This window comes from Callorhinchus milii, unplaced genomic scaffold, assembly GCF_018977255.1.
Source record: "Callorhinchus milii isolate IMCB2004 unplaced genomic scaffold, IMCB_Cmil_1.0 Scaffold13, whole genome shotgun sequence".
NCBI classification, from domain to species: Eukaryota; Metazoa; Chordata; class Chondrichthyes; order Chimaeriformes; family Callorhinchidae; genus Callorhinchus; species Callorhinchus milii.
This window is the reverse complement of record NW_024704754.1, coordinates 16,807,084-16,826,807: the sequence shown is the minus strand read 5'-3', so window position 1 is coordinate 16,826,807 and position 19,724 is coordinate 16,807,084. Positions and strand designations below refer to the sequence as shown.

The following is a 19,724-nucleotide window of genomic DNA, read 5'->3' as shown; positions in this document are numbered from 1 at the left end:
CTGTCGTTAGTACGTAAATACACAGATGTCCTCAGTTTGCCTTCACAAAAAAAGAATAATTTGGTCACTCAAGCCACGACTGTCTGTGGGGACTCTGCCGTGCGCAATTGGCTGCCGCGTTTCACCCACAAAATATACAGTCAATTCACTTTACGGTACACTCTGTGAAACACTTTGAGACGTCTCAACTACGTGATAAAGCGTTTTATCAAAAGTAAAAATTATTATGACGACCAGTGGGAAGATCACAACAGACCTGCTTAAGACTGAAGACACTGCATGGGTAAAGCTAGCCTTTGCAACGCACCCATCTTAAACTGCCCTGGTCACCCCTTTGCACCCTGCCTGCCGCCCGTACTCTCAGCCTCACATTCACCGCCTTTCTCATGCACAGAGTTGGTCGTCATGGAGATGAGCAGCGAAGGAAAGAACATTTTTTTTTGAACAAGAAAGGAAAAAAAAAATACCGAAAAGACAGGTCCCTGCCCGTCCGTGTACAGGGAGATGTTTGCACGATCCTCGTTGTGTCAAACTCAACTGCGGAACAGATCTGCGGGTTCACAAGAGAGAAAAAAAAAGGAACAGGGGAAACCCCGCAAAAAATACTGTCTCGTACACTTCCCGACTGCAGTACCACGAGCTGCAATGTCGACTGCTGTGTAAATTGATCGACAGTGGCTCAATGTCGCCACGCAGTGGCTAACAGCTCGTTCCTAAGCAGAGGAACAATGTGAAAGGAGATTGGGGCAGCGACTGGCAATTACCTTCCTCTTTAGGTAAGTCTCAATGGCGAAGTTTATAAAATAATAATCTTTTGCATTTGATCTGGCACATGGTTAAGACGTCTCAAAGCTCTTCACAGAACATATTGTAAAGTGGATTGACTGATTGTATCTTGTGGGCGAAACGCGGGAGCCAATTGCGCACAGCGGTGTCCCGGGCACGTAGTCGTGGATTGAAGTGACCAAATTTTGGTTGATTATTAAAACTGGGCCCTGAACAGAACTTGGTTGATAGCCCCCCCCCGCACCCTCGCTCCAAAGAGAGGACGCACAATAAGGCCAGATGCTGCGCGGAAAGGTTGCATTTAATTCATACCCTGAGAAGGTAACAGACTCTAGTCTTGCCCCCACTTCCCAATTGTCGTCTACTGAGGAACAAAACATTTGCTGTTTGAGACGCAGTACTTTCCCTCAGGAAAGGGTTTTGGAGTTTGGCGCACGTCAGCACTGAAGGGCTATCGCTCCCTAGAAGCTAAGACAACCACCCACCCGACAGCCCATATCATTACACCCCTCTTGTGCGGTTGTTTTGTGGCTCCCATTGCAGAAGATGCATCGAGACACATATCTCCTGTGGTTTGCTCAAGCCTTTTGCAAATGGCAGGAAATCAAACTCGGGCTGCACTGCCTGGCTTAACCTTTTATTGATGAAACGACCTTCCACATTACCTCCTGACCCACGTGTTTCATTAATTCATGTAGAAATTCAGTGCTACAGACAGAACCAAGAACATCTATCAATCAGCACTCTTGAGTTCTGGAGCAAAACCGCTTTGAGCAAAGTCGAGGTGAATTGTCAGTTCAGTATCTATACTTAACATTGATAATTGGGGGAAAACAGAGGTCAGTCAATGCGTTACCAGCCTGCGACTAGGGTGAGGGATGGAGGGTTTCATTCTGTCGTCCGTCAATGCACTAGGTAGATGAGTGTGTCTCCTAAATCCAGCTTCATGCTGGCATCAACCAAGTAGATCTTTTTCGCGGTCAAGTCCACGTGAAAGGTCGCCTGCTCGGAAATGGCCACTTTACCCACATCTTCCTTCCCAAGGACTGGGACCTGACGCGGACCGAGTGCTGGGTCTTCGTATCTCATCAGCTTTACTCTGGCCTCGTCTGAAAACACAAATCGAAACGTGTTATTTTGTGGGTGAAAGCGCTGCAGTGTCCCACAGAACAGTCGTGGATTGACAGTAGAGACATAAAACAGATTGTCCCCCAGCCACCAACAGCTTTGCATAATATATGAAAAATAGATATTCTTAAAAGAATAAAATCCTTACATTTACACAGGCAGCTCAAACAGCCGACACAACAAAATCCGAGTGTTTAAATCCCTCTTGGCCAATCAGATATACCTTTAAGGCTCCGGTCCATCTTCATCAGCCTTCTAACCACGGTGTCCTTCCTGTCACCCTGTCGGATGTCGATCCGGGTAGAGAAATGTCCATTAGCTGGCTGCGGGTTCACCAAGTACATGGGCACACCAGGCTGTGAACAAGACGAGAGAGAGAGAGAGAGAAAAAAAAACTCGTCAAGAATTGCCTTACACACCAAGCTTCACCACTCCACCCTGTGGGTCTTCCAATGGGGAACAGAAACCCAATAATATATGGTTTAAAAGTCACAAAAGGAGACTCAGTGGCAGTTTGTTCTTCTGAATCTATGTCCACTGATTCCCTTGATTCATCGCGTGACAATTTTAATGTCCTTCATTGGGAGGATTGTCCAGAACTGAGTGAAACACATATTGGGGTCAGTTCTCTCAACAGAGAACCTGGCTTGGGAAGGGCTGCGTTCTGTGTGCAGAGAAAGCAAAGCCGAGGTGGATGGGGGGTTTTATTTCAGAACCACAAAGCGCTTTTAAGTTTATGGCTATTTTTTATAAACCCCATCACCCTTTGAGACCACAATGATGAGCTCACCATGGCAAGAAGTGAGGACATGATTAATGATTAACCTGAGGGATGCAATTTTGCACTTGTTAAACTGTGTGATATGATGCGCTCTTCCCAATGAATCTACCTGGTGTGGAAATGAGCCATACAGATACCGAGCCTTCAGCTCCCCTCTCGACTCTCTTCCCCCTTCTCCTCCCTCCCATCCCTCCCCTCACCCTGACCATTTCCCCCTCCTCGCTCCCTCCCCTCCCCTCACCCTGACCATTTCCCCCTCCTCGCTCCCTCCCTTCCCTCCCCTCACCCTGACCATTTCCCCCTCCTCGCTCCCTCCCTTCCCTCCCTCACCCTGACCATTTCCCCCCTGCTCGGGTCATGACCCAACTGTGCAGCGCCTTGGGACGTCCTCCTGACGTGAAAGGCGCTTTATAAATGGAATCTTGTTGTTGTTGTTGTTGTTGTTGAAGGTCTACTTTGAAGTGTTGAAATCAGTGTGTCTAGGCTCCTGAGTGTCTATTGAGGCAAGATACCAGAGGCCTGGGAAACGGTTCGATTGGGGATCAGGATTTGAAAAGTAAACGGATCCGATATTTGTGATATAATAACATGACAACAAATATAATAACCTCTGTTCTAAACACGCAGAACGGTTTTCCTGGACAGCATTCATCTCGGATTTTATCGTCTGCGTCTGATGCATACAGCACGTCAATTCCATCCAGCTGTAAAACGATAGCAGAGGAGGGAAAAATAAATCAGTACAACAACTTGCACTTATATAGCACGAGGATGAAGCGCTCGCCCCTTTGGCACATTTTAGTATTTGATACAAACTTTTCTCCTTCAATTTGCCATCGCCAAGGTGTCTGTACTGAATAAGAGCTCATTGCCAGACCAGCACACACCAGGAAACAATACACTCAGAGTGTGTTGAAGGTTCCGCTAGTACCTAGCGCTGTCTCTGGCCACTACTCGTATCCTTAGAAAGAAACAGTTATTTTTCAGTGATGTCTGTAGATCCACATTAGCGCTGTCAGTGGCACTTGCCTCCAGTGAATTGGTTAAATAGACAATGTTTTCCATCAACACAGCCCGTTCGTCAAACTCCAGCTCCAGGTCGAGAACACGAGGTCCGTTCTTCTCTAGATTTTCCTGTAGAAAAAAAATAAAACTAGTGTTTGTACTCGGGTGTGCTTGCCCACCTCATTCCTGCTGCCCTGGGTTGGAATAGTGAGGCGGAGGGTCATGTGTTGTTGTTTGAGGAGTTGACTAGTGTTAAGTTTCAATTTACTCATGTGCTACAAATATCACCCACCCCATCCCACACACTCTTAGGCACACACACACAACCACTTTGAAGCCCAGGATAAGACATACACACTTTGCTAATTACTGTCCAAGTCCGTACCTTGATCATAGCTACGAAGGGCATGACTTTCTTCATGTATTTCTTCAGCTCGGGCAGGTCTTTCAGTTCAGTGGCGATAACTTTATTGTCCGGCAGACGGCTGTCATTTTCCTAGAATGCAACCACCACAATGAAATTTAGTCCAGATTCCAAACTGTCTAAAAATACTATATACATTAGCACAGAACGGCATCATTCAAATCAAAGAGATTCAGTATTTATGGCACTTTTGACTCTGCCTTCCAATGCTAATGGCATCTGATCACACTGGACACTATCCATTGGGTGAGGTGGAAAGTTAGAGAGCGATGACTTCTTGGTTTCGCCCACAAAATATACAGTCAATTCACCAAGTCTGGTATATTCTGTGAAGCGCTTTGGGACGTCCTCCCGACGTGAAAAGCGCTGTATGAAATGCAAGGATTATTATTATTATTATTTGAGACATCTCGAAGACGTGATGATGTGCTGTATCAAACGCCAGGATTATTATTATGACACTCTGCCTGTTAGAAGTCTTGCAGTGAGGGTGACAGAGGAGCTCTGCTGAACCAAGTTACTTCACCTTAAAAGCGTTTACAAATATTGAAACTAATAATAATAATTATTAATATTGTGGGGAACAACACAGATGAAACTGTCCAGCCTAATTACTGTGAGTTTTAGTGCTGAGCGAGAAAACCATTTGTCACTTGCCTTGTAGTGCTTGCGAAGCACCAATAAAGCAGTGTGCTGCCATGAGGGGTAGTTTTTTGCCACATAAATATTGCAGTGGGAGGGCTTCTGTACTGGCTTTACTTCCCCTTTCTGTAACAGAAGAATGCACAGGCATTACTTACAGCACAGACAGACTATGGATAATCCACAGAACAAGCACCAACTCACACCGAGGTATAGAGCGGGAAACTCTTACATTATAGGGTCCAAAGACCCGATGGGCCAAAGAGATCAGTTGAGGAGATCAGCTCTTAGACCCTTGGATACGCAGACTGTTCCCGAAACCCTCCCCAGCAATAACCCACATCAGCTCTTCACACCTTTCCTTTACCAACGATCATGTAGCTCTTGCCACGGAGTCGGACATCGTGCGCTGTTTCCATTAAATACTGGGAAGAGCGAATGAGGATTTCGTCCACGGCTCCGCCTGCTGGCCAGCTCGCCTTCAGGATCGACTCAGGCTGCAAAGTGCAAAAAAGGGCAAAGAAGCCATTTCAATCCCAATACATTCAAATAAAATGAGAAACAACTACATGGGTACTTAAAACAACCCAGTCTAAAACTCTTAGCAGGATTTTCTCCGTGATTTTACTTCACTAAAATATAGGGCTATTAGGTTTGTAACTCCGGCCCAGTGGGATACATAAAGGCACTTGGAATAATCCTACATTTTACAAGTCAGCAATTCGTCAAGGTGGTTACGAGATCAGCTTAAAAATTCAATTAGGATAAAGCTTTGATTTCCTTGGGGGGGGATTCAGATATGGTTTGCTCACACTGAGATGCAGAAGCGTTCAATTCTTTATCTTAAAAGCTCATCGGAGTTAGTAAATGTGGAACCTTACTATAATGACAGTGTGACCTTACCTTTCGCTTACAAAATATACAGTTGATTCACTTTACAGTATATCTTGTGAAGCGCTTTGAGACGTCTAGAAGACGTGATGAGGCGCTATATCAAATGCAAAGATTATCATTATTATTACCTTTCCTAGAAGAGCCCAGATGTGTTCACAAAGGTGAGAGCATATGGGAGCCAGCAGCAGAGTCTGGGTTTCAATAAACTGGAAGACTAGGTCTCGGTGCATTCCTTCAACTGCAACCTCACGGTACTTGTCTTTCGCCGCCTGTAACACACATTAAAAAGTCATTGTGGAGTCCTGTAGCTCAGCGGTTCTGTAGCTTAGAGCACTCGCCTCGCAAGCAAGAGACCTGGATTCGATTCCCCGAGCAGGGCAAACATTGGGCAAATTTACTTACTCCGCACCCATTTACTTAGCAGCGAGTGGGAAACGGGTTGTTAGTCGATTGGTGGATCGCTTTTCCGGGGGTAATAATTCCGTCAAAAAAAAATAATAGAACAATAAATTGGTCACTCAATCCACGGCTGTTTGTGGGACACCTCTGTGCGTAATTGGCTGCTGCATTTCGCCCACAAAATACATAGTCAATTCACTTTACAGTGATTCCTGTGAAGCGCTTTGAGACGTCTCGAAGACGCGATGAGGCACTGTATCAAATGCAAGGATTATTATTAATCAGTCCTCTGGATTCCAGTGCGTCTGAGGGCTTGCAGTAACCTAACAAATTCAGGTTCTTCCTGGCAAAGTGTACGACTTGTTCTAATAACATGCAGCACCGGTCCCATACCTGAAACTCAAAGAAACCGTTTTTTAAAGCGTCTTTAAACATCATCTTCTCATAGTGTTGTTCTGTCTTCAGAATGCCAGCATTCATCTCACTATGAAGGAAGCAACAAAGCAGTAGTTTAGACACATGTACCACAGAGATCTCCACAGATACTGAGCATTTAATTAATGCAATTGACTTTGCCACTCCGTACAGAGAGAACCTGTTGATTAAATATAAGGCAGCAGTGATGGCATCCTAGGATAAAACACTAGCTTCGTCCATTTGCACTTATCCTGTGCCTTTCACATCGGATGAATGTCCCGAAGCTTCAAAATCTCTCAGCTGCAGGATGGCAGCACGGAATCGGAAAAGAAAAGCAATTTTAAAACTGGTTCCAGAAGAACAATTCTGCGGTATTTGGAACAGTCTGAATGCTCACGGTGAGCATTTTCCCGTCCTGTGCAGCAACCCATGGCTATCTTACCTGGCAAAGACTCGGTCATTGAAGGTGTTGGCGGCCCCACTCCGAAGACTCTCGCGGTTTGCGATCATTTCCTTCACCCACTCCACCCAGGTGTACAGGCGCAGTATACCCGCGTCCGCCATGGTTTCCACAAAGTTGGCGTCTTCCACTGTGTCGCCGGCGTCAGCCAGAGCGAGGCGCATTCCTGTGGGGGAGTTTGTGTCAAACATTTCACACGGGTTACACAGCATCTGTAACCACTTGCCTGACGCAAGTAAACAAGGGGCCAGTAAAAAATGTTCCTCATCTCTCTGTTCCTATGACCAAGTCTCCATTATATAAACTCAGTGGTTGTGCACAAGGTTGGCACTATTTCTCAGTTCGGCCTGCAGTAAGAATAATGCTTTTGTGGCAACCTCTTCACCTCTTTTGTGGAAAATGTGTTTGCGCAAAGATTGCCTCAATTAAACTACAGCCAGATATATTTTACGTGTTATGAGAAGTTAAACCGAGTCGTTAAACTGAAGTCCTGTCTGCATGTTCAGGTGGAAGTTAAACATCCTACGGAACTATTCAAAAAAGAGGGAGTTTCTCCCGGTGTACTGGGAAACAATTCCCCAGACAAAATTGGTCATTCACTTCACGGCTGTTTATGGGACATTCTTGTGCTCACATTGACTGCTGCGTTTGGCTACAAAATATAGCTACCACATTTTACAGCGATCCTGTGAAATCCTACACTTTACAGTATATCCTCGCGACATGCAAGTGCACTATATCAAATGCAAGGGGCAATATAATTAAATGCGCACAGGTATGTGTGTGCGTGTCGGTGGTGCATGGGGGAGCTGCCTTTCTCAGAAAACAAACCCGCTGAGAACACAAAATTACCGTCAGCAGAGAATTTGTCCACAGCTTCAGTCAGGGAAAGGAAGTTGCCCGTGGATTTTGACATCTACAGGGAAAAGGAACAAGGGCAGTGTGATTCAGAGCAAAACTCGCCGACAAAAGCCTTGAAAACAATTCAAACCACTAACATCCCCTCATTCTAAATCTCCCAACAGTAACATCATATATGGTACCTTTTCTGAGTTCAACAGCAAGTGTCCATTCGCTCTCACCGCCTGAGGCCACTTATTACTGCAATTCAAAAGTAAAGCTGGATTATGCCAAAAATACATACAATTTTTCACACAGAACAAGAAGACATATTTTCCCCCTTTAAATGAGTGCCTCCCGTTCACTACCAATATAATTGTTTAGTTCAGGTTGACAAGCAGTTGTTATGTCCATTAGTAGCGTTCTGGGGAGTTATCACTGAGAAACAAATGATATAGAAATGTACCATTACCTGTCCAACATAGTCCGACTGAAACAGATTTGGACAGATTTCTCCCAGTCTCAGGATACAGAGAGGGGTGTTGATGGATCTCATACGTGTTCTAACCCAGCAATGTTCACTCACCTGTCTTTCGGCCACATGGCTACATGATTGTACAAGTAGTACGAGAGATGGTTTGGAACTAAGTCCTTTCCAGAAACGCGCAAATCCACCGGATACCAGTACTCAAACTCCATCTTCAGCTGATCCAGAATCGGTTTCGCAATCTGGGTCTTTGGATACGGGGCTCCTTTGAAGAATATATAATCCCAGACTTCTCTTGTCATCTGTTCTGGCCTGAGGGAAATAAAGGCCAAACGTCAAACAAGAAGACTCGGCCTTCAGTGCAATACGCTGGAAGGTGCCGTGGTTCTTGGCCTCGGTTCTTCTTTGACCGATATCGAAGCAAGTCAGCAATGGAAGTGGAACATATTCTCACCACTAGCCACCGAGTATCAGCTGCCGTCACTCTTAAATCAGGCAAAGTACGAGCTGGAGACGGAGTAAAGCTTTCAATACGCCAATCTGAGTGCAAGTTCCCTTCCCTCGTACTAGTGTGACACTTCCTAAATATCAAGGATAGCTAATGCGGGAATGAAACAGTCGGCAGTCACCCACCCATTAGTCTGGGCGGAGTTCAAACCCAGGTTTCAGAAATGAAAGTGTCCTAACAGTCTGCACTTAGAAAATGATGCTCCACAATATTTGAGCTCCATTTCACGATGGCCACCGCGCTGTAATGCGGTTTTTACACGCATTAAACTCACTTTGACAGCCTGGTATCTCACCTGATGCCGAGTGGACTCGCTCCCTGACCGTTCAGAGATCCCCCATGCAGCAGGTGAGCCACTGTATAGTAAGCCATGTAAATAGTGGAATCGGAGAGGGACTCGATCAGCCAATACTCATCCCATGGTAAGCGACTGCCTGAAAGAAAACAACATGGACAACACTGTACAACATTGGTAGACAGGCAAAGGAATATCGGCTACAATACAGTCACTCTGTTTTATAATATATCCAGTGAAGTGTTTTGAGACGCCTCAAAGACGCAATAAAGCACTATATCAAATTATGATTATTATTACTACAACTATTGCCTTTTCCCTTATTCCTTTCGTCTCTTGAACACCACATTCAATCTCTCCTCTGGCAGATATGTCGAACAGTCATTAGCCCATCTTATTCAAAGTATCAGAAACCTCAAATGTCTCATTTCTTTTTTAGCCTTAAGATCAACACCTTAGAATTTGAGGTTTTGCAGAATTTTGGAAAATTAAATTCGGTCTTAATTAGGAGTTGGATTTTCTACAGATTTGATGCAGATGAAGGAGCCCTATCAAAATGGAACTTAATTAATTGAATGACTAGTTCTTTATGTTTCCCACCCGCTTTCTTCCTGTGGCTCAGTGACAAGCATTCCCCTTCGTAACTGCTCAAGGAGGCATGATTGACATCAGGAAATCCAAGTCACGACATTCCTGAGAATGGCCGTCAACAAAAAAGTTGGTACCAATGCAATAAATACCTAGACCATATGTTCTTGAGCAGGCGTGTTCCTGGAGCCAGTTCAGGCTAGCTTCAAAATTCCTCTTGGTCTCCTCACAGAATCTGAAAAATGGAAGAGAAAAAGCCTGTCCAATGTAATAATAAAATACATCAAATCCACTTTGCAGACTATACTGTGAAGCGATTGGAGACGTCTTGAAGACGTGATAAGACGCTATATCAAATGCAAGTATTATAACCGCAGCAGTTTATCTTAAGGATTTAATCTGTGTCGGATAGATATTGATGGCGGTCATAACTTGTTAACCCTGGTATCTTGAGTTGTGGGACGTGAAAGATGCTATATAAATGCAACTTGTTGTTTCAGTGCAATCTTTTCTACGTCTGAGCTAATGTGCTAATGTCAGTACATTTTTTCAATGGTTGATTAAAGCCTTTCCATCACTGCTCCCTCAAGGCTAGGACAGAGCTCTAAGAAAAGGTTAGGGAGAGGGGAGCAGAAGTGCAACAGAAAAAAAATCCAAATGATGGCACATACGTTTCTAGCTTTGTTAGGTGTTCTCCAGTCTGTTTCTTCCAGGTTGCTTCACCATAGTCCAAGTACCTGCATTTAGAATCAAGCAGTGAGACAAAGTTCCAACAGCACAGAATAAACATATTAAATGAACAGAGAACAAATCTGTACGATTCATCAGCAGCTGTGACCCTTCCAGTGACCTGTACAAGTCTGAATTCCTTCCGCCCTCAATAGAAAACAAGAAACACCCAAAAAAAGGAGTTTTGACAGTGGGATTCAGATAGCAGGAGCTGAAGGTTTGGCCTGTGAGAGTGGAATAGTGGGAGTGGTTCACAAGCAATAACCTGGAGTCAGAAGGTCAGTGTGTGGGCTGGGACTTGGGGCTGAAAAAGGTTGGCCAGAGACTGGAGCGAGGCTGTGGAGGGATTTCAAAAGGAGGATTGAGGATCTTGAAATTGATCCTTGCTTTTGGTAAAGTGATAAAGAAATTAATTATTATTATTATTATAAGTGCCTTATCATGTCAATGAGACACTTACCACTGGTCACACAGAGCTACCACACATTCATCTGCAGACCTGGACATGACTTGCTTCTCTGGTTCCATGTAGATCATAGCTTCTCCCTACAATACAGTCATTAAGAATCACTTGCACAAGCCTAAAATATAACATTGAAACATCTCAAACAGCTTCATAGGAACTCCCGTCATGCAGTGACTGATCTTTTTTAAGCAAAGTAACACTCACCTTGTCTATCATCATCCGCTGAATCGGTTTCTTGACGTCTTGCACCTTCTGCCCTTTAAACCCTTCTACCAGCATTATCTACATAAGAAGGTTCGTGAGTATTCAATTAGCATCTCTGATCCTCATTCATTGCGCCACAGAATATTTCTCCGAGAAGTCAGCACACTCAAGATGCAAAGAATATTTGCCTTCACCATTTCTTAGCAGCATTTTGCAACGCTGGATTTCAAAGTCACAATTCTAAATCTTTTAATTTAGACTAAAATTAATAATTCCACTATAGTTATATTTTTTTAAGTACAGTTCAAACCAAAAGGCATGTAGATTTTTTAAACATAATTCTTCTGGTGTACAGCAGCACTAAGATTTACTGAAAGCGATTTTGAAGTGTTTATAAATAGCTTCACACACATTTATAATGAACACTCTCCAAGCGAATTATCCGACATAATTATTCTTAATAATTAAACGCTCTGATACCATTACCCTGCGGATTTGTGTAGGAGTGCCACAATGCATTACTTACTCCCTCATAAAAGCCTTTCAGATAAACTTGCTCTTTGGCCTCCATAAGCTTTTCCCGGTCATTCTGGCTCTGAATCTTAAGCTCATCACACACAGTCGGAGCTGAGAGGTTCCCAAATCCAGGGATTTCAATGATGGGGACCTAGTGTGTCAACCAACCGCAAAATCATTGGTTAGATGTGGCAAAATCCTGGCCCTCTACAAACATACATTATAATCTCCATCTTGAAGTGAAGATCAGAATCGAAGATCACAATGGCTTCGCTGAATGCTGCGTTCAGAACTACATTCATCCGTCTTGTGGTTACGAGGGATGGGATTGTTGGAAGAATGATGTGTATTTATTTGACCAGTATTGAACAGTTCTCATGCAAGCCATGTTTCTCAATGATGATTACAATGTAAAATGACATTAATCTGTGTCTTTATCTGGACATCGTGTTCAGTTAAAGCACACCCACCGGCTCAAAAGGTAGGACCATTTCATCGCTGATTCCGTACTTCTCTCTCAGTGCCTAAAGGATCAAGACAAAAGTAACTTTTCCAAAAATGCTCTTTTAACAACAACAAATTGATTTATACAAAATTATACAGCGTCTTTCACATCCGGACCTACTAAAGCGCTGCACAATGAGGGGTTTGCACCCGTAGGGCAGGTTGGGATTAGAGAATGGTGGAGGACAGGGAGAGTGTAGGAGGAAGGATGAACGAAGGCACGGTCGAAAAGGAAGGTCTTGAGATGGGCCTTGAAGGTGGCAAGGGATGGAGCGAGGAGGAGGGACTCTGGGAAGGATATCTTAACCCAAATAGCTAAGGTTCTATCCATTTTGGTTGCTTGGCAATGCTATATTAAGATGACCATACAAAATTGTACCCTTCCTGTAAAAATCTCAGCATCTCTATGGGTTGGATACCTCAGGAAGCAGCATTTCACATCCAGAACTGGAGGAGCTCATCCCATATACATACCTGCTTCTTCTTCAGGTCCCGGAGAGCTGCAATATCATCTGGAGCATCAGAAGGAACACTGGTGACCACCCCGGTTCCTGTTAGAGGGAAGGAAAATAAATTCAAATGAGCGCACGTGAAGCTCTTTTGTTTTTTGAGAATTTGTGGTCAGCAAGTGGTAATTATCAAACAAGTTACTTTTACACGTTAACTGTCAGACAGCAAAACGTGGAATACCTTTGTCTTCTTTGATGGTGAGCATAGGGAGGGCATAGATAATCTTGTAGGAAGTCAGGGGAGCGCTCAGTGATGCACCAAGGATGTCCTAAAGGGAATTACAAGGGAAATTAGAAGTAAGGATAGAACATTTACCAAGATTTCACTCCACTACTCTGAAAACCAGTCATTCTGTATGATTGTGTGCTATTTTAACATAATATCTAACATTAATTACATAGGTAGATTGAGAAGTTTTTAAATACAGCTTTAAAATTGACACCATAAAGCCCACAGCAGTATTCCTTAAAGCAAAATCTTCAGTAAAATAAGTTGTGCAGGATTACAGCAAAGCATCACTGTACAGAAATGTAGCTAAATGTGTGGAATTCATTAGTTCAGCTATTAGTTCAGGCTGTTCCTCAGGGCAGGCTAAAGACTTCTGGAATTACAGTATATGCACTGAGTTCCTGATCATCTGTTTGCTATTAGCTGAGGTGCCAAGAAAGAGCTAAACATCACGTAAAAGAAAACCGCTTGCTCTAGTTGTCAGCCAGTTTTTGAAGATAACAAATTAGATCCATCATCTTCTTTTCTTTCCATACTGATTTTTGCCAAAGGTGACTTAACATCCAGGACTGAACGATGTCTCAGATTCACACAAATATATACAGCCAGTGATCTGTGAACACACTCACCTGGCCAATAAGCTCCACGATCACAGGAACCTTTCCATTCTCTTTGGTAAACCCCTGGAAGGACATGTTCCTTGCTGCTCGCTGAGTGCAGATGTAAACGTCCCCATTAACTGTCTCAAAGGCTATATACTTCATGTCGGGACGGACCCAGCAGTTTGTTTGACCAAACATGGTCTCGGGCCTCAGTGTGGCAGCCACGAGAAAGACGTTACGATGTTGAAGGCCGCTGTGAGAGAGGAAACGCGATTCATTACGTTGGATCTTGGCTAAAGTCAACTCTTTCCCATGTGGTAACCAAATTTCGTTCGCTTTTCATTCTGGAGCGCAGACAAGTCCTAGTGCAGTGGAGACACTGCTGTGCAATTGGCTGCCGGGTCTCTCCAACAAAATATACGGTCAATTCATTTCACAGTATATCCTGTGAAGCGCTTTGAGAAGTCTTGAAGACGTGATGAGGTGCTATATCAAATGCAAGGATTATTAATATAGTTATACTTCCAACAATTGGCAATGCAGCACCCGGAGTTTGCCTTCATCACTAGAATGAACACCAGATGGGTGACTGTGCTAATACTATCGTCCTGAGGTCAGGATTTGAATAGCCAGACAGATTAGTTCGTGTGATGACTACCTTAGTTTTGATGGATAAGGCACAAGGATCTTCATCTTGATTAAGGTGTACTCCTGAGGACCGACCCCCTGTAACAAGAACACAGAGATAGATGTCAGGCGGGCGAACAAAATGACACACAGCTTTACTCCAAACGATGACAGAGCTTCAACAACATGATTGTCATGCGCGGCAAGGGAGAAATCAGCTAAAACAAGTTCACATCCATTTTGAATTACGATGGTATCTAAATCTATAATGTCCCATGTGCTGCCAATAAGGATGTACTTTAAGAGTCTGTTACATTCGTTCTCCGCAACCCCTGTATGATTTTCGGAATGACGATCTGAAACCTCATTACCTATACCTGTTTATCTGTTCCTATCCATATCTAACCACCAGTCTTAGCTGTTTCCTCTTCCACGGTACTTCCCTTTCCAGACACCTCACCCTCCCCCCCAACCCCAGTCTTCCCCTCAATGTACAGGTGCTCCCCATCTCTCCATCCACCCCATATGTAGCTCTTCGTCCATGTGCGTGTCTGTCTGTCTCTGTGTCTCAGTGTGTGTGTGTGCGTGTCTCACCATGTATGTTTCACCTGTCTCTGCATTTTTTTTCACAGGTTCTGTGGGTATCAGTGTGCAGTCTCAAGTCTGTGTGTGTGTGTGTGTTTACCCCTCTTTCTCTCTCACTCCGTCTCTCTCTTTATGTGACTTTGTGTGTGTGTGAGTTTCTGTATCTGTCAATGTGTGCGCTTGCATCTCTGGATCTCGCTCTGTGTGTCTCTATTTGTCTCCATCTGTGTGTGTCTATTTTTCTCTGTGTATCCCTCTGTGTCAGTGTGTGTTTGTCTCTCTGCATCACTCTACGTGTATCTCTGTGTATCTATCACTGTGTGTATGTCTCTCTCTGTGAGTATATAATAAAAAAAATTACAAAATTGGTCGCTTCAATCCACGACTCTTTGTGGGACATTGCTGTGCGCATTTGGCTGCCGCATTTCGCCCACAAATATACAGTCAATTCACTTTACAGTATATTCTGTGAAGCCCTTTGAGACATCTAGAAGATGTGAACAGCGCTATATCAAATGCAAGGATTATTATTATATCACTGTGTGTGTATCTCTCATTCTCTGTATCTTGGTGACATCATCCGCAGACACGGGGTTAACTCCCACATGTATGCGGATGACACCCAACTCTACCTTTCCTCCTCTACTCTCAACTCCACGACCACCGATGTCCTGACAGCTGTCTGTCCGACATCGAGTCCTGGACGAGAGACAACTTTCTTCAGCTCAACGTGCGAAAAACTGAGGCCCTCCTGATTGGCTCATTTTCTCTTTAGATTCATTTCAAAATAACCCAACAAACGTTAATGTTATTTGTAAGGTTTCTGAAACACACCTTTAATCCGATACTCTTCAGGTCCTTAATTGCCAGGGGTGGGAAGTAGTTAAGCCAGTGTTCAGCCTCTGCAAACTCCACAATCTCCACGTCAGACAGACCCAGGGACTTCATGATGTCCCACTGGAACTTGGCTCGGCCGGTCTTGGCAGCTGCTTTACTCTGCACAATGGGTAAAGGGAAACAAAACCCGTGAACAATTGTGACCTGAATCGTGAATGGGAAATATTGCAAATTCTGGTAGGCAATTCTCCCTTTTCGTTCTCAATGAATTATTCCACTCATGTCAATGAACGATAAAAATAAATAATCCTTGCATTTGATATAGCGCCTTATCACATTTTAGTCGTCTGAAAGTGCTTCGCCATTTATACTGTAAAGTGAATCGATTGTTAATGTTGTGGGCGAAGCGGCAGCCAATTGCGCATAGCAGTGTCCCACAATGGCTCAGTCATTGTAGCGTATTATCATCACCGCGTGGCATCTCTAAAGGAGCGAGAAACATTATATTCGCAATAACATTGAAGGGTTGCAAGCAGAAAGTCCGATCTTAATCAAGGACCCATATTTTTTGAAGAGTAGTTGAAAGTTAAATAAAGAAGTGTGCGCTCAGAACATTTTCTACCTTTTTGCCCTTTGCCTTGTCCTTGATGATTATCTCTTCTAGTTTATTCCCAGGAGCTTCTTCTTCCTCTTCCTCCGGGAACTGAGGTGGGTTCCCGTATACCTCCAGCTCCCGCTTGAGTTTGTCTGCGCACGCCTGAACAGGTTTCAATCACAAAACAGAACAGGAGATCTCTTAAGTCTGTCGTTTCCTGAATGCATTAGCTATCAAAGGGCTTACTTAGTATTAGCCAATCGCTTCCCATGAATGGAGAGTAGAACTTTACTTTAAGAAAAAAGGCACTTCAATGTTTCTCTTATATATAGACAATCTCCAATTAATGTGTGAAGCTTCAAAGTAGGAAGAGAGTAAGAGATTGCTGTAGAAATGGGTCACGACAGTCAATCAGTTATTTTATACACTTATATTCAACTGTTGGATGCTAATAATCTTTGGATTTAACATGATGTATTTCACATCAGCAAGAGGATGCCTCAAAGTGTTTCACTGAGATTTTACTGTAAAGTGAGGTGACTGTGCATTTTGTGGGCATATGCAGCAGCCAACCTGCACACAGAGATGTCCCACAAACACCCAGATGCTGCACAGCAGTCTCTTAAAACTCAAAAAGCTCTCTTAAATTGCAGTCGAACCAATGCCTCCCATGCAGTGAGTTTCAAATCTCAGATGTGACATCTGTAAGTGGAAGCCTGGCAGCCATCAATCTCTAGCTCAGTTATGAAAGGGAAACTGTATACACATCAGACAGACAAACATTTTGTATATGGTCCATGGGGAAACACACCATGTGGTGTTGTACAATTCAAGAAAGACTCCAAGGTCCATTCCATTCCCAGTCAGTGCAGAGCAATCTAATCTCACCTGACATGACATTCAAGCTAACCAACAAGAAAAAAAAACAAATAACTCCTTTCAAACAACACAAACCTTGATGGGCATCCCAGTACAATGCAATCCAAAAGGAAACAGACACCTCTTTCCCTTTAAACGCTGATATCCTACAGCAAACTGGCAAAGAAAAAAAAGGATAAGATATACTGAGCAGTAACTTGCATGTTTTTAATCTAGTTAAAGAGTTTAGATGGTTTATAACTTAAGGTCCTCTTAAACAACAACGAAAAATGTTTCATCGAACTATTCTTTTTAAGCAGAACGTGTATTGGGAAAATACCATTCAATATGGAATTCAAACTTGTCACAATATATAATCTCCTTGTCCTGGAGGAGCAACTTTAAAAGAAAAAAAGAATCATTACCTCACATTTGGACAAGGAGAAAGTGTGTCCCAGATGAAGGCGCCCATTCATGTACGGATAGGGGAATGTTACAAAGTATTTTGGCTTTCTGCAAAAGAAAATTAGGGTAAATAACTTGCCTAGATTTTATAATACCTTCCCACCGTGAACACAATAACCACAGAGTCTAATAACCAGCAGGCAATGCATATTTGTAGCCCAATGCTCACCACCTCAAAGCTTACAACATTTCACAATTCACAGCACCAAGATTCAGAAGATTGCCAAGCTAAACTTGCAGCAGGTCTGAATCAAGATAAATTAACTTTATTTTAAGCTGCGTTTCACAATGACTGGGGAATTAGGGACAGATGTCATGACAGGAACAACAACTTGCATTTATATAGCACCCTCCTGCAGAGTAACCTTCGGAGTGCTTTACAGAGAGAGTGACGGATACTGAGCAGGGGAGGAGGAGAGGGCGGTTAGCACAGTGGAAGAGTTGGTACATCTGAGTACTCCCAATTGCCCTCTGCTGGAGACAATCCTGTTAGTAAATTTTAAAACTGGCCTCTTTTTCAATGGGAAAAATGGTGTTTAAATCGAGGCCATTTACCTGCTCTCTGCACTCCCGGGCTCAACGGCATTTATATTAAAGACCTTCTCTTTTTCCCATTTTTGCTGAATGTCTTTTTCGATTCCCTTCAGATAATCGACCTTGGCAGTTCCCTTTCGTTCCTAAAGAAACGGGAACAAAAGCAGCGTAGTTTTTAAACACCCAACTGATTCCCCGTAACTTAACGCACAGTTCAGCAATTCCAGAGCGTGCACTGGGGGAGGAGGGGGTGGTGGGGGGGGGGTACTGCCGGGAGTCTAACCAGCCAGGACCGCGTGGCTTGCCGTTGATATCGCTGTCTGGCAAGCTTTCCCGCTGCTTGTCCGGCCCTTTCCGTTAGAGAGCTTTGGCTTGCAGGGATAACGGGAGCTGAGTGGGAATGACTCCCCGGCCCCCCCGGTGACCGGTCTGCTCTTCCCGAGACCCGCCAACGAGCCAAGCTGGGCCATGCTGCGGTCAGCAGTGGCCTGGGTTACTGCAGACCCGCCTGGCTCAGGAACTGGACCGGAGACTTTCACGAAGGGCTGATGTGTGCGTGTGTGTGTGTGTGTGTGTGTGCGCGAAGAAATCCCTGATGACGTCTCAAAGCGCTTCACGATACACTGTAAAGTGAACCGGCTGTACATTTTGTGGGCGAAACTCGGCAGCCGACTGCGCCGCAGCAGCGTCCCCGCAAACAGTCCGTGGATTGAAGTGACCAATGTTATTATTGGGGTTTTTTTTCCTTGAGGGGTTATTATTATTATTATCAGGTGCGGGGAGTAAGGAAACCTGCCCGAGGTTTCGCCCTGACCTGCCGGAGCCGTGTCAGATGCAAGGATTATTATTATTATTGTTATTATTCAGTGACACCTGTCACCCACTGCTGCACCTCCTCACGCGATAGGGCCTCCACACTGACAGACACACACCCACACAGACAGACACACTGACAGGCACACACACACACCCACAGACAGACACACACAGACACACACCCACACACATACACAGACAGACACACACACAGACACACACCACACACACACACACACACAGATACGCAGACACACTACACACACAGACACACACCCACAGACACACCCACAGACAGACACACACCCACACAGACAGACAGACAGGCACACACCCACAGACAGACACACACCCACACACAGACAGACACACACCCACAGACAGACACACACCCACAGACAGACACACTGACAGACACACACACAGACAGATACCCACCCACAGACAGACAGACATACATCCACAGACACACACACACAACACATACCCACAGACACCCACACACATAGAGACATAGACAGACACACACCCCCAGACAGATAGACACCTACACACACAGCTACACACAAGACAGACATAGACAGACCCACACGAGGGTCGGGAGGAAACGCTCCTGTTGTCGAGTTAACACCAATAAACTCACCGTCATGGTGAGCGCGCGGGGTCTCAGCGAAGAAGCCACACAAAAAAAAATCAAACCAGCGGCCGAGTCCGAGCCGCTCCACGCCGTCCGCCTGACTGACTGACAGACAGGGAGAGGGAGGGGAGCCGCTGCGCCTGCGCGCCGACCGGCGTGTCGCGCGCGGCCCGCTGGGTGTTGTAGTGCCCACTCACCCCAAACCCCGGGGGATCGCGTGACGCCGCGACTACAGCTCCCGACGGGCACCGCGTGAGGGGGCGGGGTTGGCGGTTGGCTGACTGATGACGGGATGGAAGCGGGTGGGGGGCGGGGAGAGCACCGCGCGTGCGGACCGTTAGGAAGTGGAGGGGGGGG

At 44.7% G+C, this 19,724-nt stretch overlaps 1 protein-coding gene across 1 annotated transcript; it reads right to left on the bottom strand.

Annotated features, from left to right (window-relative positions):
• Nucleotides 1–1,410: 1,410 nt before the first annotated feature.
• On the bottom strand, nucleotides 1,411–19,471 carry lars1b (leucyl-tRNA synthetase 1b). Its single transcript, XM_042340086.1, has 30 exons — nucleotides 19,374–19,471; nucleotides 17,936–18,057; nucleotides 17,341–17,428; nucleotides 17,012–17,092; nucleotides 16,085–16,219; nucleotides 15,460–15,621; nucleotides 14,072–14,139; nucleotides 13,441–13,666; nucleotides 12,764–12,851; nucleotides 12,548–12,624; nucleotides 12,040–12,093; nucleotides 11,580–11,720; nucleotides 11,054–11,131; nucleotides 10,844–10,929; nucleotides 10,326–10,391; nucleotides 9,807–9,889; nucleotides 9,067–9,205; nucleotides 8,363–8,575; nucleotides 7,980–8,037; nucleotides 7,789–7,852; nucleotides 6,919–7,102; nucleotides 6,453–6,543; nucleotides 5,789–5,929; nucleotides 5,123–5,263; nucleotides 4,782–4,892; nucleotides 4,086–4,196; nucleotides 3,725–3,829; nucleotides 3,304–3,399; nucleotides 2,138–2,270; nucleotides 1,411–1,895 (listed from the first exon to the last, which is right to left on the bottom strand). Exons 1-30 carry the CDS (start codon nucleotides 19,377–19,379, stop codon nucleotides 1,690–1,692), a joined length of 3,354 nt encoding a protein of 1,117 aa, XP_042196020.1. The 5' UTR covers nucleotides 19,380–19,471; the 3' UTR covers nucleotides 1,411–1,689.
• Nucleotides 19,472–19,724: the final 253 nt, after the last annotated feature.